The sequence below is a fragment of the Aplidium turbinatum genome, chromosome 13, assembly GCF_918807975.1.
Source record: "Aplidium turbinatum chromosome 13, kaAplTurb1.1, whole genome shotgun sequence".
NCBI classification, from domain to species: Eukaryota; Metazoa; Chordata; class Ascidiacea; order Aplousobranchia; family Polyclinidae; genus Aplidium; species Aplidium turbinatum.
The window spans coordinates 14,573,499-14,597,468 of NC_137484.1; the positions used below are offsets into that span (position 1 = coordinate 14,573,499).

Consider the following 23,970-nt stretch of genomic DNA (forward strand, 5'->3'; position numbering starts at 1 on the left):
GAAACTGATTTTGTTAATTTTTGCTTGACCAACTGAGTCTTGACTCCAAAAACTGCGTTGGCCAGGCATATTGATCTAACATGTCTGGAAAGGTGAACGATGTTCAAGCAAGATCAAAGGAAGTAAACCTTTCTGCCTATTTTCTGATGGATGGCATTGCTTAAATCTAGCTGGAGTTCATAGTGTAGCTTACAGTGTTGTCCAGATGTCATATCAATTTAGGAGTAATTGATCGACTGTAAGCTTAGCCTATGTCTTTTTCGATAGTAACTCGGCCAGATAGGAAATTCTAAAGAAAGCTGTCCCATAGTCCAAGTTGACTACTTGAGCTTCTTACAATCTATGCTTCTTTACACGATGTGGATTGCAGTCCCAAACGAGATTCACTCGACTAATCAATTCATATAGCGATAAAGAATTGGCAGAACTGTTCAATGGACAATCAGAAGAATTGAATGAAATTATAGGAAAATGGAATCAAAGTTAGAGAAAGCTGGAAAGAGTAGGTTGGACTTGGCTACTCGCAAGCTTAAGTTGTTGTAGGAACTATGAAATGAAAAGAATTTTCTTTTATTGGGGACAGAACTATCCAACAACTCCACTTCACCAGCTCAATCATACAAATGATATTTATTCTACCGTGTGCTATGTTGCAAAGGATTCGCTAGCTGTTGGTAGTTTATTAACAAATGTATCAACAAACTCAAACATATTGCCGATAAGGTTGAAGTTTTATGGAAATATCATCGTATGTCTGATGTGTCGTTGCGGGCATGTGGAACAAATTTTAAAAGGTTATCCCCTACAATAATGAAATTTTGGATAAGTTGGTACTTTCGAAAGAAAGTTACACAGTAAACTTAACTGAGCTGTAAACCGGAACGCACCACCTCATCATCTCTACTTAAAGATGCTGTGATCCGTAATGTTGCATTGCAAAAGGTCCGAAACGGATTGAATGATTTGTTGAGCTATTTTCAATGCCTGTATTGTGTGTTTACAATTTTTTATACAATTTCTATACTAAAATTACCAGTTAGAACAAACTCGATTAGCATCATGATCGAAACCAATAGCCTAGGCTACTGGCCTGTCACGTAGATTTGTCAAGGGGAGGAAGCCGTTATCACCGACCCAACAACGGCTCTGTTCCACGCAACAAACAAACAAGAATGTGTCACAGCTAACAAGATCACCAGCAAACAAGCTCGCACTGCCCAAACATTAGATAGCCTACTGGTAGGTGGGGTAGGCTACTCTCAGCAACCCTGGATGTTCACACTGCGAATCCAACATTCAGGACATCGATCACTTGGTCAAGAAAGGAGTGCTCAACCACCAAATCAGTGGTGGATATGGAACAGCACATCCTTGCAACGCACATGAGATGTGCAGTTCTGTGCACACCATACGACCTTAGGCCTACCAGGCTACAAGTTTTTCTATACAAAATAGTGAGCAACAATAGCAATTTTGCTGCAAGTGTAGTCGAGTGATTTTTGTTGATTTTCACATTGAAAGTTTTTTTTTCTTGACGATACGTAGCCTAGTTAAATTTGAATTTCAGAGGAATTCAATTGTACGTTGAGGAAAGCCAAGTTCAGCTTAAAGCATATGACGCAACGCATGATACAAAGTGGTTGCTTTTATTTTTGCTGAAAATTATTTTTCCGAGGCCCATTTTTTGTATTGTTTCCCGACCAGTCCTGATTTCTCTCGGAGGCCCTGAGGCCTACTCACAACAAATTGCTAATTAATCTGCTTGAATGGAAAATTAAGGATATTATGAGTATAAGGTCAAAGGAAGGCTCATAAGTTCTAAATGTATGCTGAAGCTTTCCATTTAGCTGTTCATTCTTTAACTTGAATAAAATTTGGATCTAACTTACTTAAAAATTGCCCACCTAGTTTTAAACTAGGTGGGCAAAGAAAGGGCTAGGGGGGCAAGCAAAGGGACTAGGTGGGCAATTGCCCACCTAGTTTATATGTGAAAAGATGCTATGGCAATTACAACCAAAAAAGTTAGCCTATCCAATCCATGGCCATGGCCTATCATGCTTGGGGTAGCCTACACATGAATGGTGTTTTTCAACATTCAGCATAATTATTTTTTGTTTAATTAGGCTATATGTCGTCATCGCAGTAAATGTTAACTGTAAATTCAACTTTAAGTACAAAATAACTAACACATGAAATATTCAAAATGATGCAATTATAGTTGGTAATTTTTATCCGATTTGATTAAAAATGCCAATTTGCTAGCACACAGCCAGATTAACGGGAGACGTTTTAACAAAGTGATGCGAAAATACGTTATAGCCTACAATTGCCAGCAGTTGAGTTATTAAAAGAATCTAAAATCTTGCAACGACTTTTACACATTGTGAAATAGTTCAATCCACAAATCCTGCAGTAATAAATAGCCTAATAACTTATAAGCATCAGTAACATGAGAAGCAATGACAATGTATAGCTTTCACAGGGTTTCCATATCTCTGAGATTAGACATAAAAATATCAATGAATTGAAGCGCATAGTACAACTTAAGGTAAGGTAAGTACAGTAGTGCAGACTAAGAAGAAACGACTTGAGACAAAAATGTTAAAATTAGATACGAATACAGCTATGTACATTTTACAATTGTACATGTTATTTAATCTCATGCAAACATACAAGTGCTAAACTTTAAAGACACATCATAATGCAATTCAGTTCACAAAATAAGCATACTCTTTTTTAAATAAACAATTAAACATTTGCAGTAGTATTACTGCTAACATGAAGTGGAAAAATAGTTTCAGGCATATTTTAGATGTTTTTCTCATATTGGGCTAGTCCACATGGAAAGTTAAGCAATCTTTGCACAATCTAAAATTCTTAACTGTAATTGAATTTTATACCAAGAGCTGCAAAACCATCCTGTTGTCACAAATTTGACCGGTTTAGTGAAACACAATGCTGTAACATAGATGGAAGTTTTAAGCCTACATGGCCATAGTCTTTTATTATTATCGGTTAGCTACTATAGCGTCGATACTGAGTTAACTTTAAATGCACACCAAAAAATTTAGTACCTGCATTAGAACACTAGTGTGCAAAAAAAACTATTGTTCTACTTTGTTTAAATGTTTATCATGAAAAGACTTTAGCTTACCCTGCTTTTCGAATTATACAAAACAACACAAAAACAGAAACGTTAGGATCACCAACATAAAAGTTATATTGAGAAGGATGGGTTGCTGTGTTGTTTTCGCAAACAAACGGACCGCAACGACAAATTTAGCTGCAAAGTATCACAAATACACCAAAATTGATTGTTCAGTTAGATCAATGTGTTGGACAGTTAATGACAAAATTATGAGAACCCGTCAGCGTATGCTTGCATGACCTGATTCAATAAGCAGTTAGTAGCATGCCTTGCATCACAGCTCGCTGTTGAATACCAGTACAATAACTCTTAGCAAATTCACACGATATATGTGAGGTTGCGAGAAGTACGTCTCAAGTCGATTAGCGATAAAGTGCGATATAGAATTATCTCGTCACAATTGCAAAAACGTGTTTAAAATCTGCTTTAAATCAAACAAAAAATATAGTAATACATTGTCCAATCATCAAACGACGTTTTTGGGAAAAAAGTTATAACAAACGTCATTTTAGCGCAACGTAGATGAAGATGAGTGAAACTACATGCTTTATGTAGCGACAGCGTAACATATTACCTCATTTGGTCGCATCAACTTGTTTCTTTAACGTTTATCAAGTGTCATGTAAGGGAGATTAAACTACAAGAACATTCATCTATCACACCTAAACGCACAAAAAAACATAAAGGTAATTTTCCGAAAAATTCACAAAAAATCATTTTGACATGGTAAAGGATATTCATTATTCACTCAACTTATAATCTTATGAATATTGCGTAGGCTAAACTTCAATCGCCAATGCATATGATTATAAAGACTGACGCTAATACAAATAAATGAAATGGTATATAAGAACACTGTTATAATATATATGTTATAAGAACACTGTATAAGTTGGCGAAGGCGAATGGAGTGAGGTGGTATGGGCATGTTTTGAGAAGAGCGCTGGAGTTGCGAGTGTTAACCTTAATTTTAGAGAAATTTATATCGCCTTCGTTTATAATGTCACTGAAAATATTGCCCTTCTGGGAACAACCTTGCTTCCCTGTAAAATTGATCTGGTTACGCCACTGGATACCCAATGCCAGGAAATTAAGTTATCTCGGTTAAGATGTGAACGAGAGCCAATAGAAACGCATTATCGCATTTACAGACCAATCAGACGCAAGGATGTAGTTGGTCGTTTCGTTTTCATACGAAGTCTGCGCAAGGCAAGTTGAAGGTATGAAATCTGGCAAGCAACGGCAAAAAAAAGTTCTAGAAGTAAAAGAAAGTGCTAGAAAGAAACATTTAGCCTACGGTGTGTATTTCCAGACAGCAAAATTAACTGCTGGCTTCATACCTTTGGTAGGTCTGTTGTTCTAAAAATGATAAGAATAATATTAATCATAACACTTACGAATTAAAGGTTTCTTAAGTTCTTTATAAACACTTAAATTTGCACAATGCACATGATGTGACGTTTGTTGATGGTGCAGTAAAATTGTTCTTGAAGTGGCCTCTTCTTCTTTCCGATTCCCCTGCGTCTTTACAGGCCGCGTCACTCGTGGCCACCGACGGAAATGATAAAGGCCAACAGGAACGCCACATTGACAACGCAGTAGAGGAGAAGAATGGTGAATTTGATTGTAGCACCCTAAACAAAAATGATTCAGTTAGCGGTTAACGTGTCCTAATGCTAATAAGCCTACTGGTGATGATGCCATGGACAGAATGAGACGGAGAAAAAGAAATGAAGTCAATCGCTGCAAGAAACAAATCAGCCCTTTGGACGATGATGAAACGCATTAACTTTCCTGCTAACGACATACAAAATTAGCAAAATATGTGAAGACGGCAGGTTGGAATAACTGCATTTGAAAACAACGCGTAAGTGACTGCATTTGCAAAATTTTGAATCCAAGATTTTATTCATCAACGCAAATGCTCTAGAGCGTGAGGAAAGATCGAAAAACGGTGGACTCTCGTCATTCACAAACGGTTGGCAAAGAATGCAGATTTGGTTTGGTAATGACGAGTTGAAAGAAACGCAACAACGTAGAACCATTCCAGATACAAACTTTGGTTAGTCATGAAAGTTTACGTAGCATTGTCAAGCACAATAAAAGTTTTTGGTTCGGTATTCTTTTCGATTATGTCTAAAGCAATGTTTTTCACTGCGTCCTAGCGTGTAAATCACAAACTTTTATAGCACCCAATTATTTGTCGTTTATTGAAAATTAATTTACCTTGGGGGGTGGATTTGGTGGTGGTACCTGGTCGTCCAGTGGTACTTCCTCAGTTTTTGGCTTCTTGTAAGCTGCAACGTACAATGCATTCATGATCAAAGTGAAGCTCATTATTAAAAAAATGATAAGATGTTTTTAAGTGTTTATACAAACGAAAGTGTTTTTTAAAGTGTTTTTAAAGTGTTTTTTTAAATTCACTTTTTGTAGTCACAGCTTTTGTGTGTATAAAACTGGTAAAAATGTCAAAATAATCCATTTTTCTTTGCCGGTACGTTGCTTTCTTACTGGAGGCAAAAAAAGCTTCGTTGTGTCTTATTTTACTTTTTAGTGGAAAACTTACTTATATACTTAGCCAAACACAACACAAAACGTTAAGTTTTGCTGCAAAGAATCTACAATAACTGCAAAAGAAGACAAACTGAATGATCACTAGCCACACAGTAAATCCGTTGTTTTGTTACATTGACTTAACGTCTGTAACGTCTACAGACGTTAAGTCAATGTAAAAAACGACTGGTTTGCTGTTTGGGCTGGGCACATACCGGCAATGTGCTCGTATTGCGCAGACAGCATTTCCAAAAGGACTTCCGTCACAATATGAATCACAACGAACGCCACGAGAGCCCAAGTGTCCCATTCCGGTATGTTAAGTATTGCCAGGTCGACACCTGAAAATTAATCTTGATTATAGTTTTCCTTATAGCAATCCATTTGCTGCATGAATCTTCTTGGCGTTTAATGGCAATGGACTCTAGAAGATGTGTAAATACTTTTTTTCATTGCATGTATTGTATATGATGATTTGTTACCACAAAGTCATCAAAGATGCAACATTTTTGCAGCTTACGAACAGAAAAAAAGAAGTATAAGATGGCGGTACTTGGACCTGCCATTGAAAAGATGGAAAAGATATCATATGTATTGTATGTGATTAAAATTATTTTTGCAGGCATACCTGCAAATCAGACTACCCTTTCCAGAGATACATGATCCTTTCTATCTACCACGGTCGAATTTTGTGTTGGTATCGACAGGGTTACACACACGAAGTTCGGATTTACAATGTTAAAAAAATTTCACGTAAAAGCTGATCCACTAATTGAAATTAAGGGTTTTCTATTGGTCAACCTTGCTTAAGTTTTGATTAAACTGGAGATAAAATCACTTTTGTCATGACTGTGATATAATATTACAGCTTTCATGCTGCAAATACTAGCACAACATCCCATTAAGTACAGCATGGATGCTTTTATGTTACTTGAAATGCATACAAATAGCCTGTCTCCAAACTATCTCTTTGATGAATAAACCGTCTGAAACTACAAGCAGATAACACTATTTCATCACAAGCACTCGATAGTTGCTACACAGGAAAGGGACGAAGCTAGTTAGGCTATCGTTCAAACTTATGACGTCATTCGATGGCTGTTGTCTTGCGGAAGTGTTTGTTGACGAATAGCAGCGCTCTGATTGAATCACTGCACAATTTCTACAAGCAAATCGTCTTGTCTATTTTTATGCAATCTTAAACATGAAAGTTTTGAAAGAATGCATTTTTCAAACGCAAAATGGGACTGCAGGAAACTCCTTGCATAGCGAATAGCAGTGGTCAAGTTTCGAAGCTTTTGTACCAAAGCAAAAGCCAGCAATGACAGTGCATTTCCAAGTTCAGATTGAGGTAAGTCATCTTCCGTGAAATTAGTATAAAAAACAACGTGCGGTATCAAACAACAAAAATCCGGATATTAAGTTATGTGCTGGTGTGATGAAACCAGAACAAGAGATTGACGGCTTGCAAAATCTGCCTTTCAACGTCTCTGCACGATGATTTTGTAAGTTTTAAAGGTGGCATACGTAGACGGACACGTCACTGTGCAAGTGTGCAATGTACAATTGTACATGGTGTCTTTTCGATACGCTCGATTGTAGCAAATTCGAATTGCTAAATTGTTTCTTTCAACTTACGATTCTACGTTAGCAAATAAGCATTTACAATGAGGCATTGTTTTACTTTCAACGTTGATTTAATATGATTGGAAGTATTGATCGTGTCAGCTTTAGGGTTTTGTGGACAAACAGCCTCGATAACATTTCGGCAAAGTTCATATTTTCCTTTAGTAGGTAAGATGCAAGGATAAACAAAACATAAGTTCTTCAAAAATTCAATTCCTTTTGTCGTCCGCCAAACCTAGCATGGCGTTGCGTATTCTGCATTCTTATTGAGCAACGTTAAGCAAGCTACGCATCATGCAACATAACTTGAAACCAAGCCTAGAAATTCAGCATCACTTTACGCAGAAGCGCTGATTGATGAAAACAAACAAATATCTTCAAAAAACAATACATACCGAGAAATATGGCGACAAGACCAAGAAGTCGTGCCACTGATCCGACCAACCAATGGGCCCAGTTGAAGATCTTCCGGTTGGGCTCTTGTGGGTGGGGGCGGAACAGTGCCATCACAGGGTTGATAATGACCAGGCATGTAACTATGATGCCGAGAACCGGGTGCGCCCCAGCTCCCTGCGGATACAGACAGTCCATTTAGACGCATTTAAAAACTGTGCAGAATTCTTTAATATTTTATTGAAATTATTTTTGAAAATTTTAGTATCCTTGGTAACCATTCAACAGATCTTTTTATAGTAAGGAAGGATTATGACAAGTGTAAAATAACAACTTAACACGTGCACTGGGACTAAAAGCATTAACCAAATTAGATTTGCGTTACTGGATTTTTGAATTTTTTTTACAAATAATGCCGTCGGAGAATAGACGCAAATAGCCAACAAACGTTACCATTTATAAATCGTTTCAATGTTAAAACGATGTAAAAAGTAGCAAACTTTGCACTGTACAAACGTCTGCAGACGTTGAATTAATAAAAAAAGAAAAGACTTTAAGCTGAAAAAGAATTTTACCATCATGCTTTGGTTTCATTTCAGACTCATGACGAGTTAAAGCTACAACTTTCCAACAAAGATTCTGACACCACCTATTAAATAGTTATCAAAAAAGAGAATTTTTAATCACTTACCGAAGAGTATTCACCCTCATTGTGGACGAAAATAAAAATAAAGGCAAGAATAGTGCAGATCAAGACTGTTATCATCAATCCTCGATGCAGCTGGAATATTGAAAGCAACCAATTGTCACGTGACTATGACGACAATATTTACATCAGAAACAGCGCATCAACTTAGGTCTACGTCTACTACTGTCTTGTCACAAGTAACCTCAACAACTCTCATAATGAATCTATTACCAGACAACAAAATCCATTATTTTTACATTGATTCAACGTCTGCAGATGATGGATTTTGCTGTCTGGGTTACCTTATCTTGTAACAACGATCGCAGAACTAAAACACACGTTTCAATTATTCAAAGTACAGTACTTCTGAAAGCTTGAACGAAACAATGTAGATTATCCCATTTTTCTGTTTCACTTTCAGATGGAAATTAGTTGCAATTGCAGCAGAAAACAATCTACAGAAGCGACCTGTTGGCTGTTGCATTATTTAACGCTATTGAAAAGTTCACAAGTTCTCAAAGTAATTTCTCGGAACACGAGATTGCCTTTGAAGCGAAACCTTAGCTGACAAGTGGAATAAATTATTCGTTGAAAAAAATCATGTCTATCTTTACTAGATTTTAAACGGTTTTGTGGTTTTACAACGATTTACCTGAAACCAGACTTTCTCACCAAAGCAAGTACTGTCGTGCCAGAGAGGCCTGAAATGCCGGGCAATAATCGCACCAATACTGGCACAAGTTAACCACGCGATCAGCATGAAGCATCTAAAGAACAAAGGAAAGAATCAAACCAATTCGCTGATGGTTGCAGATTTAGATTGAGTGGGCGGGAAGGCAAGAAGCAGATTTTTGTGGCCACCTTCAAGCATGCCTGTAGGAGTTATGCTTTTTAACGGTTTCGAACAGGAGCCCTTGCGAGCGTCGTGCATTTTCACCACTTGGCTATGCAGCCGACCCAGTTTGCCATAATACTTTGCAAACAACTAGCCTCCAAATGGGACCGGATTTTTAAAGCGTTGAACCAGTGTGGACGTGAGCTGGAAATTTTGTATGCTTGAAGCTGGCAAAGGTCAGGGTAGGATTAGGTTACAAAGAGTGCAAAAAACAAAGCCATTCAAGAATACGAGTACAATGAAATCTTATGACACAGCATTCATCATGATTCAAACCACGCAACACTCTGAATGATACAACTATGACATGAAACAATTAGAATTACTTAGCATTTCATTGAGTGTCCTCTATGCCTCTATGCAGCAAGCACACGAGTTTATATATAAGCTGGCAGAAATGGCTTAGTCATTTTGACACAACAATACACAAATGAGTCACCCAAATGCGAAACGTAGTTATGTGTGGCGTAACAAAGCATTTAACGATATAAATTCTCACGTCGCTTTTGATTGAACTCGATGCAGTTACAGCGATCGAAATCTTGTTACGGAATATGAAACTTTAGCAATTGTTTTCCCAGTTAGCAAATTAGATTTTTGCATTGATTCAATAGATAACTGATATGCTGATTGCTGGATGATCCTTTCTGTTAAATAAAGCAGCATAAGGTGCCCAAGTTAGCTGCGCAGTTTTTTCTGACGGATAGGTAGTTTTTTTTTTTTTCAATCCCAGAATAATGTCAAATAAATATTATATCAAAAAAAAACTACTCGATTCGAGAAAGTGAATATTTTCATTAAACGGCTACCCAGACAGCAAATCAGTCGTTTTTTGCATTGATTCAACGTCTCTAGACTATGAAATAATGAAAACAGCGACTGATTTGCTGCCGAGGTAGTCACACAGCAACAGGAAAAACTTACGCGTGGGCCTTGACGAGATCCAAGCTCTTACCAGAACTTCCACCGGAAGCAGTACCTTGTGTGAAGTTCAAAGGGGCCGTAGATGCACTTCTACTAGTCGGTGAATGTTGAACCAACGTTGCTGCAATAGATCAGAAAATCCTTTGCAAAACAATACGAACTGGCTCATAATCTGTATGCTCAGACAAGTCCAGGCGACATGCCATATTTTGTGTCCTTAATTATGGTAACTACCGACTCAAAAGTCGAATTATTCGATTATGTAACTACTTGACGTTTGATATTCCAGTAAATTACGTCGGGGATGGCGAACCACTGACCCACGGGTCACGAAGTGACCTATCACAGATTTTCAGTGATCCACTTCCACTTGTCCTTTTAAAAATAACGAAAATGATAATGTAATAATGGTAACTGTACAGTGTACACCATTATTACATTTCGTTATTTTTGAAAGGACAAGTGGATGTGGATCACTGAAAATCTGTGAATAAAGGTGTACTGTACCACCACTGGTCAATTGCACATGACAAGGGAACTGTGTTGAGAAAGCACGTCAAAAACTACTATTACCACAGCTAAGCGGCAGCATTAGGCTAAAAAACAAAGTTCAATCTACAGTTGTGGAATAATAATAATTAACAGCCATGCTGTTAAAAGCGAAACTCAACCTATCATATGATTAAATGTTTGCCTTACTTTTTTTTAAAGATTAAGGTTTCTTTTGCGATCCATGCAATGAAAAAGGTTCGCCAACCTTAAACTACATTAGTAACCTTTCCAAAGTATCTTTACTTGTTATAGCTAGAGTGAACAGTGACAACTGGGAACGTAAAAGTACGCAAATTTCAACACATGCTTATTGCTTGTACCTCCACTGGAAAGCGTTCCGAAAGCATAAAGCATGAAGTAATTATTGGCTTTCAGGTCGAAATCAAACGAAACTCCACCACTGACAGTTTTGGTCAAACTAGAGACTCTTCTGAATGAACACATCACTGAACCTCCTTCCACGCTACTGGATATGCTGCTGATTTCAGTCTGTAAAAAATGTCATTCTTGTTAAGTTTCTTAAAAGTACCCGACTTTTTTTTGCGAAAATATCAGGTCGAAAACCAGCTAGACATGAATTTAAGGCTATCGAACGTTGAACGGACGAAAAAATATAGCTTTACGAGAAGGAAACCATAATTATTTTGTGGCAAAGTTAAGTTGTTCCGATGAAAGCACGTCTTGCCGGTGTCTGCAAGCAGGCTATTAGTTTTGTTATAATCATTCAATATAGATTTCTTTCTATTAAAAGCGCTACATGCTTTCAAAAAGCAGTCAAAGAAAGCTGACGTAGCGATAACACACATTGTACTGACCGGTGAAATGGAAAAAGTAGCAGGGGGGCTTCGCTCAATTTGTATCGCCCCCGACGTCACGCCAGAGGCAGTGCAATAATATAGATCTGCATCCACCATTCTTGCCGAGTTTCCAAATGCGATGGCCGCATACTGAGCACCGGTAGCCCCGATGATCTGGATATCAAAGGCGTCTACGTCTGCAACCTGAAGAATTGCTACGTGTTAATATCAACAATAATCACGATAATTACGACCATTTGATAAATAAGTATTATAGTAGGTTGCAATTATAATAACAATTGTTATTAGGCTGCAATGCTATTAATTTAGTTATCGTAACGTGATACACGTTTCAAAGAGAACTGAAGGGTTTTCTTTTTAGATACGCTAACGTATAAAACTTTGACATTTCTACGTTTCTTTTGCACTGTCAGTGAGTAAAGCAAAAATTCAGATCGCACAAGTGTTTTTCTTTTCGGCAAAGTATTTTTGCTGTGCCATAAATAGAGATTTGATAATAACAACATTGGATTTAGAGACATTCAACCACTAACAAAGCTAACAACAAACCAAAATTGAACATTTTTTTCGACAAATGTCATGCCTTTAGCCAAAAACAATCAAAACTCACCACATCATATGAAAATATGAGTCAAGAAAAATAAATTTAAGAACTTATGAAATACCTACATTAAACCAGATGCAGTTTAAATCAAAACTGCAAATATCTAGTGTTTGCAAGTGTTAACTACTGTAACGCGTTTTCAACATGAATCAACGTTGAAGCGTTGCAAGATTTGAAACAATTTCTAACATGAATATTGCTCTGATCAATTTCCAATTACAGCTTTCCGGAAACTGTTGTGATAAACCGGATGACATTATCTCAGCGTAATCATTCAGTGAATAAAACGTGGTTAGTGTATCAGCACAGCGTCTACTAGGCCCGGTAGGGTAAAATTTCAACGCGAGTCATACTAGAGATATTGAAACATGTTAGCAATGCATGAACATGGCAAAATTAATCCTAAAACGAAAAGTTCATTGTAGCCAATGAAATAACTGACTTGTAGAGAAATAAGAAATGGATTATAGGCCTATCATAAACCAAATTGTAGTTTTTACAACAGCATCTACATATAAACATCAGTAGGCTTACGCACAACTGATGTCTTAATGTTTACTATTTCCTGGACAAGATCTAGCTATAATGCGTACGGTGTCGGTACGGTATACGACTATTTCACAAAACTCTTGAAACATTTTACAGTGGAAGAACAATACTCGTCGTCGTCGGGAGACGATCATCATAGATCCGCCGCCAATGTGTGAGACCGGGCTGGAGGCTTCCAGCTCTACCAAGCCTGCCCCCGTTACCCTAATATCATCGCCATTGGGCTTTGGTTTGGTCCTGGTCCAAATTGAGACAAAGGCCATTCGCTTGTGTGGTTGTTTAAGGTGGTCGTGACTACGCGAGGGATACGCACACACTCTTGGCCAGCTCCATGTCCACTGCGGTCCAATAAGATCGGAACGTGTAGATTCAGGGGAACCGGTTGCAACGGGCTGCTTGGTGCTCTGTTCATTGAGGCCCGCTTTACAGGTTGCCTGCCCGTCAGACACTGCCCTCTTCCGCCATAAAGAAATTGCCGTTGGGGACTTTGATGATGATTATGTGCCTGATCTGATACAGACGTTGGCGATCATGGTCTTCCAAACTTCTCTGTCATTTGCCATTCGTATAAAATCGTTCGTTTTAACTGTTGTGTTTGTGGCCCATTGATTCAAGCTGTTTAAATAAGTTAATCTTTGTCGACCTCTGCTTCTTTTTCCCTGTATCATCCCCAATAGAGCTAATTTTTCCAAATCTCCATGTCTGTGAATATGACCTACAAATTGCATCTGACGCCTTCTAACTGTTGTTATTAATCTCCTTTCTGCATTTGCCAATTTCATAACTTCGTCATTACTCTTCTTTTCAGTCCAAGATATCCTCAACATCCTTCTGAGAAACCACATCTCAGCAGCCTCTAGTCTTTTCTTCATATCTTTACTTATTGTCCAGCATTCACATCCGTAGGTTAGAATTGATTCTACATATGCTTTTAAAACTTTAATTTTGGTCTTTATTGTCATGTTGCGATTCCTGAGGACTGTGCTCATTTTACTGAAAGTATCCTTTGCTATGGCGATTCTCTTTTTAATTTCAGTGTCACTTTTGCCATCGGAAGTTATAATATATCCAAGATATTTAAATTTATCAACTTGTTTCACTGTAACACCATTGAGTGTTAGGTTGCAATTTGGATAAGTTTTCTTTTTTGATACCGTCATGCATTCTGTTTTTCTTGAATTTAACTCTAAACCCATTGCTTTACTGTTATTGACAACAGAATTTAATAAGTCCTGTAGATTGTTTGCAGATTCTGCTATCAAGACTGTATCATCAGCGTATCTCAAGTTTGTTATATTTTGTCCTCCAACCTTTACTCCATTCATATTTTCGATGTCTCTCAAAATCATCTCACTGTAAACGTTGAAAAGATCTGGAGATAGGACACATCCTTGTCTGACGCCACGTTGTATCGATTTGAATTCGCTAAGATCGTTATTTATACGTATTGCAGCCGTTTGTTCCCAATAGAGGTTTCGTATGACTCTGAGGTCTTTACCGTCGATATCTAAAGAATGCAGTATATGGAATAATTTGGCATGTTGAACCTTATCAAAAGCTTTAGAAAAGTCTATAAAACATAGATAAAGATCCTTGTTCTTTTCTATACATCTCTCTGTTAACATTTTTAATGTAAAAATTCCATTTCTGGTCCCTTTGTCTGGGACAAATCCAAACTGTGCTGTTGAAATTTCCGGTTTTAGTTTTGGTCTCAATCTCATCATCACGATTCGGAGTAGGATCTTTGTTAGGTGACTCATAAGGCTAATTGTTCTGTGGAGTGAGCATTCTGTTGCTCCGGTTTTCTTTGGTAAAGTTATGAATATGGAACGTACCATATCACTAGGGATGTTTCCGGTGTCATAAATATGATTTAAGATCTCAGTGGTTAGGTCTAAACCCCACTCATCTAAAGCTTCGATAATTTCAACTGAGATATTATCTGGTCCAACTGCCAACAAGTTTTCAGCCTGGATTCACCTCTACACCACGTTGAGGCATCTCCATAAGATGGGGGCTGAACAAAGTCAGCTTCCTAGACACTCCGATTTCGTAGAGGAAGAACAATACATAGAATCCCAATCAAGGGACCATATTTGCCGGCACCAGAAGCCAATAAAAATAATTGTCTCACTTCATACAAACGAACTAAAGACAACTTTCATTACATAATTGATTTTACGATACGTGATGTCCAAAATTTTGTAATGAAATGGGTGTGATTTTTTGGCACACAAAGATTAACTTTTGTAACTGTCTCCACTTAATGCATGCACACTCATCGTGACTAGTCTATCAGGGATTCTGTACTGAACGTTGAGTGATGTGGCCAGTATGCACCTTTGACACAACACGAATAATTGGGGTATTGAGAATCGGTGTCACTCTTTTACACTGTTGTTTGTTTGGCGTATCCAGGCTTACACCGGGTGGTTGAAGATTTAGATTAAGTGGACGGGAAGGTAAGGAAGCCAATCTTCGTGTCCACCTTCAGGCATGCCTTTAAGTGTCCTGCCAAAGACAGCTGCATGCTCTTGAGCGGTATCGAACCGGCGCCCTTTCGATTGCCGTTCCAAAGCTCTCACCACTCGGCTATGCAGCCGACTCTTTTACACAGATAAATCTAAAACCAATTTCAAAAGAGTCAATTACGAACATCAACTTACATAAGCCCAAGAGGCAAACATGCAATTTGCAGAACCAGGAACACATGAAGCAGGGTTTAAGAAACAACCCTTTGAAACACCACAGTCATCAGTAACTGCATTCCTGGTCTCAGATGAAGGAGCTGCTTCAGTCGGTGGGGGTGGAACTGTTCTGAAATAAAATTGACAGAAAAAAATAAAGATGGATAGGATACAATACAACAGCAAAACATGCATGGAAACACAGCAGAAATTATGTTTTCAGTTTACATGGTAACTCACCCTTGCACACCAGAAATAAACATATAAGGTCCAGAGCTGAAACGACCCACACCTTGGCCGGCATGTTGTGCTAATGTACCTAAAAATAAATGCAAGATAAGCTACGGTAATTGAACTCTAAAGTCTAAATCATCTCAATGTAACCAGATCCTTTTTGCATGTGTTTCAAACCATGTGAAGGTTTCACTTCAATTCAGATTCTGCTGTCTGGGCTATAACCTGTAGGCACAGTTTCTTGAACTCCATGTTTACTTATCTAGATTTTAGCTTGTATGAGCGGAACAAAACTGCAACTGTTTCAACACTAGGAATTTCAACATTAAGATCATTGAAATGGCAAAGATTAGAAAACAAGAATTGTTTGTGTTTCAAGCTGATATGTCAGAATAAATAGGTTTGGTAATTTGAAACAAAGTCATACTGTTTAAATTTTTTTTTTGCATGTGCAGACTTCTAAGTACTGCTCACTGGTGGTTAAAGATTTAGATTAGGTAAATAAAAAGGCAAGAAGGAAGTCAATCTTGGTATCCATCTTCAAGTGTTTTGCAAAAGATGTGGAACCAGGGCTCTTACCACTCGACTATGCAGCTTATATCACATCACGTGAGCTTAGTCAAAGAGATAGGGTGGTATATGCAGAATAATTTGTGTAGTGGTACAAACTTTCTTTTATTAGACCGGACTATAAAAGCTGCTGGCAGTTAAAGTTGTTAAAAACATTCTTCAAAAGATAACTTCATTAGATGTATATGTGGTGGTGATTACTCTGAATTTACAACCCAAGAGTGATTTGATCAAAAGATGTCAACCAAGTACAAACTAATATACGCTGTTTTGCATGTGGTATGAAGTTGTTAGAACACACAATATAAACTCACTTGCATAGTTTCCAACAGCTTGTAAAACATAAAATGGGGTGGTGGAAAGATCAAAGCTTTGTTGATTGTTGGTAGTGCTGACTAATTTGGTTACGCTTGCTGCTCTAGTAAATGAGCACATAGCAACACCAGCAGTTGTGGAAGCAACCGGGTTAGTAATTTCAGACTGAAGAAATAACATGAAGTTTGATTTGAAAATTAGTGATCACAATGACAAATAAAACCTAGTAGTGAGTACAAGTAGCCTACCATAACACTTTTTCACTAAGTAGCCTATCAATATTCAATAACATCAACAAAAGCACAAGGATTTTAAAAGATCTTACCATGAATGAAAATGAAGAACCAAGCTTACATGTTTTTACACCTAATCAATACATTAAATTGAAAATTGTTGGTCTGATTTCTATAGTTTGTTTCAAATTCTTACCGGTAAAGTTGAATCAGTGGCTGGTAATGCATAACGACCTTGAATTGCACCAGATTTTAACTCATTACCAGTGCAGTAATACAAATCCGACATTTCCATATTGCCATTTGGTGAAAATGCAACTGCTACATACTGGTTTCCAGCACCAGTACCCCCACTAAGTTGCATGTGAAAAGCACTTTGTGTTGCATTCTGTCATAAAAAGATTGGATGTGACTATAACGTCAGGTCTACTTTCCGTTAACACTACAACATAAGGTTTACAACTGCATTCTCCATGCTTCATAATTTACGAAATGGCCTGTTTTGGTGAGTCCGATCTTTATTCGGTGATTTTTTAAATTATCGGGTACCGTAGCCTAATTATCATTGCCGTTTTACGGTTAGGGGTTAGGAGTTAGAGGTTAGGAACTCACCGAATTGGACTCACCAAATAGTAGCAGACGCCATAATTTAATAGTAAAAACAACATCTTTTCATATATTCCCATACATTTATTCTAATACACATTTTGTACATTTTCTAAGACTGATACACGCTGACGTCTACAAATAGACGTAGATCCAAGCTGAGATAAGAACAGCTGATGACCAACATCAAACATTGATTTGCCATCAGCAGGCCAATCATCAGAATAACTCACTAAATTATATTCACATTCTCTTTAAATAATAATTTAAATACGTACGACACGTACGTATGTATTAAACTAACGTAAATGCATATTAAACTATATATATACTCAGGACTCAGGTAATGTTAAAGTTTAATTCACTTTTCGCTAGTTTTTTTAATCTAATAAGAACCAAAACACGCAAATTTATATGAAATAATAATCTCTAATTGACTGAATGTGAAAAATATGATTGATCATTGTTTGAGGATATCTGTGACTGTGAACTACTCTGTGAAAATTCTGTGTGTGAAAGTCTGTATGAAACTCTGAAAATTCTGAGGATATCTGTGAAAATTTTGATCTCAAAAATTAGCCATACAATGCAACATTACATTAACTAAACGCAATAAAATTGCTGGACACAGCAATTCCAGATCATATAGCATCAAAATCCCGGCCAAAATACTCGCAACTCAGAAAGGAGATTATTCAGGATAATCACAGTTCTGAGGGAAAACTGCAAAACCGGCAGTTACGATGCTAATCAGCGTTTGTACGCTTGCACAACGTATTTGTTGCACTGCTTGCGTGATGAATAACGTAAATGTGACGCGAAAAAAATATATCGAAACCAATTAAAGATTTGAAATATTTAAATACTTTAGAATTAGAATCGATTTGTTATTCTAACTGCCCTTCCTGCACTCAGCATCACAACACAACGATGTTGTTTGACTTTCAGGAGCAAGTGGTGAGCAAGTTGCGTAGCCCATAGCCTACTTACACTGCCATGACACTCTTTAAAGAGTTTATTACAACAAAAGGTTAAAATCAAATCACAAACTGATAGAACCAGTCCACTGAAAACAACCAAATTACATGTTTCTCATAAATGTTTATTGTTTAGCAACATAGAACGATTCAACTTTATACATTTTTGCTACCTGGGTAATGTTACCAAGCCTGGCAAAACCAACAACCAAAACAACAAGCACCCATACATTAGTTGTCGAATAGTTTTGTTTAGTTATTACCGTACACAAAGAACTTGGTTTAATTTTTATATGGTATTCTAAATTATGATAGCCTATTTAGAGAGTGCGCAAACTCTTTATTAATTTCTCAGAAACCGCATTTATAGTGTTTGTGCCCTTATGTCCAAGTCCTCAATCATGGCGGCCTTATAGTGCAATAATAGCCTCAATTGTGTTGCCAGGTAAGGAATTCTGCCCTAATTTGAGAAAAGCTTACAGCTGTTGAAAATAAAAACTTGTACTTTTGAATTTTTTTTTAGTTCTGGGCAAAGACCAAAACCCTAATCTTATTCCTAACTCTAACCTTTACCCTTCCTAACTTTAATCCTAACTCTGGTAACACCCGATTGTAACCATGGAATTAAGTGTGGAAAAATAGCCACTCACAAAATTCATACTCCTATTCTAATTTGATGTAACTTTGCAATGGATGGTCAATCATAGTTAGTACAGAAGAAATCGGTTAATAGTATACTGCTTAAACGTATCAATCGTTTATTTGAATCAAAACCTGAAATCCCAAGCCAAATCCAATCTGATGTTAAGTAAAAACATCGGTTAAGCGCATACCGCTTAAAAGAATAAGTTGGATAATAGCACCAGGATTTGCTTGTAGTTTGCATAGTTTATTCATTTAATCGTATAATTATACCCCTTAGCGAAAAGAGAATGTCTCTTTTTTGCTTCGCATTATTGTCTGCAATGTTCAAAGGCGAAATGAAGCGAAGGTGTGACAGACGCATGCGCTCAAAACAAAGACAAGTGTCTGTAATCCCAGGCCATAATCTTATGTGCTAGACATCGCACTACAAAGAACCAATTTTCACACAGCTGGGTTTCATTAAAACAGAAGAGCACACAAAAGGAATAATCACACTAAAGAAGTTTAAATGCTTTTGATGTCATCGTGTCGGCGACTGGCCTTCCAAGGAATCGACATGGACAAATTATTTCGGCTTAAAAAGGAAGTGTTGGAAAGCATGTCCAAAAGTTTTTACCAGAAAACTTTGGAGAATTTTTTTTAAATTGTTGAAAAAAGTAGCCTACTGTTGTGAAATGCAGTGCATAATTTCATTTGTGCAGTTTCGTTCAGTTGAAGAACATTGCAAATTAATTACTTTACGAGACGGCGCAAAAGATTTGAAAAAAAACTTTGCGATTTCAAAACAATGAGTGTGAGCGGTGTTTTTCTACCATACCACTATTTTCGTAGGCCACGTTCCATACTCAAAACTACACAGCTGGTACAAGCTAAAAATAGCACGCTTGAATCAAAAACGTCAAAGTTCGCGTTGTGATGTCACAGAGATCGGTGAGATTAAAAGAAGTCCGATTGCCGCAGTTTGCAGAAAAATGCTTTGATCATACATGCTCAGCCAAGTCAGCAAAGCTGGTCTTTTTTACATTGTTTCAACGTCTGCAGATGATAAATCAATGAAAAAAGGACCAGTTTTGCTGGCTGGAACATACAGCATAGTGTTATGTAACACAGAACTAGTAAACTCTTTAAAGTTTAACCAGAATTGTAAACAGTTGTAGGAAGCATCAGTTGTATTGTGCGGTGCAGCCTAGTCAGCACAGACATCTTCCCAACAATTATGCCCATTCACAATAAACCTTTTTTTTAGTAAATTGGTTAAACAAATCAATCGTATAATCGTATCAAAACGTCTGGCAAATAGGTGATTCGATTAGCCTAACCGATTTCGTCTATATAACAAAAATATGTAGCATGTTGCTTCTGCTTAATGATTCAATAGACTACTCTGTGCAACAGATTTAGGCAACATAAAAACAAATGTTGACGTTAAACATACCCATGAAAAAGTAAAAATCAAACATGCAGCATCATTAGGAGAACATCCATCGCTGCTGAATATACAAGTTTTGGTGCTTCCACATCCAGTAATATCTATTGCAGATGGCAATGTGATGCATGTCAAAAGTATCAACACATTGAATAACATGGAAAACATTTTGCAAACATGGACAACTGAAAAATTGAAACAAAGATGAACGATAAATTGCCTGTACCGGTAGCTAAATACAGCATACTTTGCAGCCTGATAGCGTAAATGGTACAGTATACATGCAAAGCTAACAAACTACTTGTGGTGTTTTTAAATTATCACTACAAAATTGATTGTCCAAAACAAAACGTTTATTGTCTGCCCGGTAGCTCAGTGGCTATGCACCCAACTCAAGATCAAGCAGCTCTGGTTCGGCTCTGGAGGTGTGTGCTTCAACAACGCATATACCAGTAAGGACTGCTCTCCATTCAGAGGCACCAAGTGGATGGAATAATTCCTTGGCAACAACAATTTAACAATTATCAAAAACTTCACTCTGTCAATCTCTGTGACTTTTTATCTAAAATAACTTCCCACCATCAAAGAATACGCTGGGCTACATATTTCGTTCATTTGCTAGGCTACCGTAGGCTACCGTACACTTGTTGAGCACTAACAAACCTCCCATTTAGCTTCAGAGTTTATAACTTACAACCTGTCACAATATAATGTCGCTAATTCTATGACTACACCACACGTTACACTTTCCATCGATAGCTTCCTGCTGTGTGTTCAAACTGTGCTTCTGCATTCTACTCTGCATTCTGCAATCTGAGACAGCCAGTGAGTTTTAGGCTAGCGAGCTCAGGGAGCCAGTGAGCCAAGTTATTTATCTGGCAACTCTTGTTGCAAAATAAAATATGTTTGTTGTTGATTTTAAACATGATTTTTTTTCCATACTACGGCGACCTATATTCATTAGGCCGTGCTGATGAGCGAATCCGTGATAGTGACAGGAAGCCGACGTAAATTTTATTTTGAACCTAAGCTAGATGTACTTTGCATCTTGACGACATTGGACATGATGACTGATCAGTAACTTTGCGTTAACTCTGTCATTTGTGACTGAACAGTCACAGTGTCACCAGATGCGGTGAAAAGAATTTTTGCTATTTCCTTCCACGGTATCCAAAACTCGACACTCGCAACTTCATTTCACCAGTGCTTTTACAGAGCAAAACATCCCGGAATGCAGTGGCGTAGCCAGGAATTTAGAAAGGGGGGGGGGGGGGGGGTTGACGGCCAACGGGCGAAACTCGACGGCGTGTTCGCTTAAGACGACACATAGCGGCGGGAGTCCCCCAGAAAATTTTGAAAAATTACTTTGAATTTGGTGCATTCTGAGAGCATTTTCAACAAAAATATGGGTATGAATATTTCTGTAAAACGATGCTCTCGGGTGGCATAGCAAAAGGATAAGATCATGTTTTCTTCGGCATTTTTCGTAAATAAAGCTAAGCTCTATGTTTTCTTGTTGCGAATTCCTGGCTGATATATTTGAATGTTTGGTATTGGCAAAACTCGCTCTTTTAATGCAGTCTTGTTTATTTATAATTTGGGAACTTGTGCCACAATTAAATTTAATTTTCTTTGTCGGAATGCAACAGCACTGATGAAGTTAAAATATATACACGAACAAGCCAACAAAGAAAAGGGTGACAACACTACAAAGTTTAAGGGCCGATCTTCATAGCAACTGTCCATACAAATCTTCAATATATCAGCTAAAGTTATGTAGGCTAATAAAGTTATAGCCTATATATGTTTATTTGTTTTGTAACATTTTTTATTTTTTAATTTCCCTTTATATTTTAAATTTTTCTGAAGGTGTTGCGACCGTGCCAAATTTTTTTCAACTCAATAACTTACTTCGATCACAAGCACGTTTTAACGTTTGCGTTTTGTCGCTTCTACCTTTTTCTTGACCTTTGCTATGTTGACGTGTATTGTTTTGATATGATGGTCAGAAATAAAAAAACAACTGAACAGAACTGAACTGCATGCGATGGAGTTTTACCATGGTTTTACAATGTTGCATGTTATGTGGATGAAAGTCAATAAAGCACGGCCAGCAAACCTTACAAAACTGACGCAATTCTTCACCTATTAATAACACTCTTTGCAACTGTTTGGTTTTTGGGTATGATCATATCAGAGCCACTATATACAGTGGCTCTGATCATATGCCAAAAAACACACAAATTTTATGAAAACAAAACTGATAAACACCAACCGTTGTGATTTTTGTCAGATCGAAGGAGCAACAATATTATCAAGTCATGCAGATTGCATGTTGATTAACTTGATTTTTGGTTTTTTCCTGATGTCTGTCGATTTTTGATTGATCGGTGTACTGCTAAAACTCCAGAAGATTCAAAGCCTGAATTTGTGTTAACCTTGCTGATTTTCTCCGATCTGTTTTTTTTTTATCATGATCACACTACCGTATTTTGTATGTAAAGTTCAGGGTTGGAAAAAATCATGATTTTTTTAAAAAAATTAAAAAAATCGGATTTTTTTGATTTAAATCGGATTTTTTTGATTTAAATCAGATTTTTTTGATTTTTTTTATATAAAAAAGCGTCGAGTCTACTTGGAGGAAGAGATCATTTTAGTAAGATAGCAGAATTATTTTTAACCCCTTGATTGATTGAAAGGCTTTGCTTTGCAAGTGTTTAATCATTTTTATTATCACATTGTAGGCTAGCCTGTCTAGTGTCTATTGCACGGTACGGTACTACGACAGTTTATCGAACGACAGTTTCTCAAACGACAATTAATCGAACGACAGTTTATCGAAACGACAGTTAATCGAACAACAGTTTATCGAACGACAGTTAATCGAAAACCTAACCCCTAACCTTTACCCTAACCACTAACCAGTAACCCTAACCCCTAACTATTATCCCCTAGCCCCTGAGTATTCCATTGCATATGTGCTTTGTCGTTCGATAAACTGTCGTTTCAATAAACAGTCGTTTGATGAACTGTCGTTTTGATAAACAGTCGTTTCGATGAACTGTTGTTCGATGAACTGTCGTTCGATAAATTGTCGCGTCACGCTATTGCACATATTTTTAAGTAGGTGTGGCTTCGTCGTTCGATAAACTGTCGTTTCAATAAACAGTCGTTTGATGAACTGTCGTTTCGATAAACAGTTGTTTCGATGAACTGTTGTTCGATGAACTGTCGTTCGATAAATTGTCGCGTCACGCTATTGCACATATTTTTAAGTAGGTGTGGCTTCGTCGTTCGATAAACTGTCGTTTCAATAAACAGTCGTTTGATGAACTGTCGTTTCGATAAACAGTTGTTTCGATGAACTGTTGTTCGATGAACTGTCGTTCGATAAATTGTCACGTCACGCTATTGCACATATTTTTAAGTAGGCTAGGTGTGATATGTTGCTTTATACTAAATCATAATGTGCATATCGAGATTGAGGTACGTCTCAGATTGTCATCTCACTACACTAAAATCTTTCC

At 37.3% G+C, this 23,970-nt stretch overlaps 1 protein-coding gene across 1 annotated transcript; it reads right to left on the minus strand.

Annotated features, from left to right (window-relative positions):
• Positions 1-2,009: 2,009 nt before the first annotated feature.
• Positions 2,010-20,602, minus strand: LOC145781675 (ferric reductase 1-like). The gene is made up of 14 exons (XM_082593349.1): positions 20,453-20,602; positions 16,986-17,177; positions 16,556-16,721; positions 15,678-15,756; positions 15,417-15,567; positions 11,595-11,780; positions 11,100-11,268; positions 10,228-10,348; positions 9,061-9,175; positions 8,412-8,501; positions 7,723-7,897; positions 5,917-6,042; positions 5,375-5,445; positions 2,010-4,782 (listed from the first exon to the last, which is right to left on the minus strand). The coding sequence occupies exons 1-14, from the start codon at positions 20,600-20,602 to the stop codon at positions 4,687-4,689; spliced, it is 1,887 nt and encodes a 628-aa protein (XP_082449475.1). The 3' UTR covers positions 2,010-4,686.
• Positions 20,603-23,970: the final 3,368 nt, after the last annotated feature.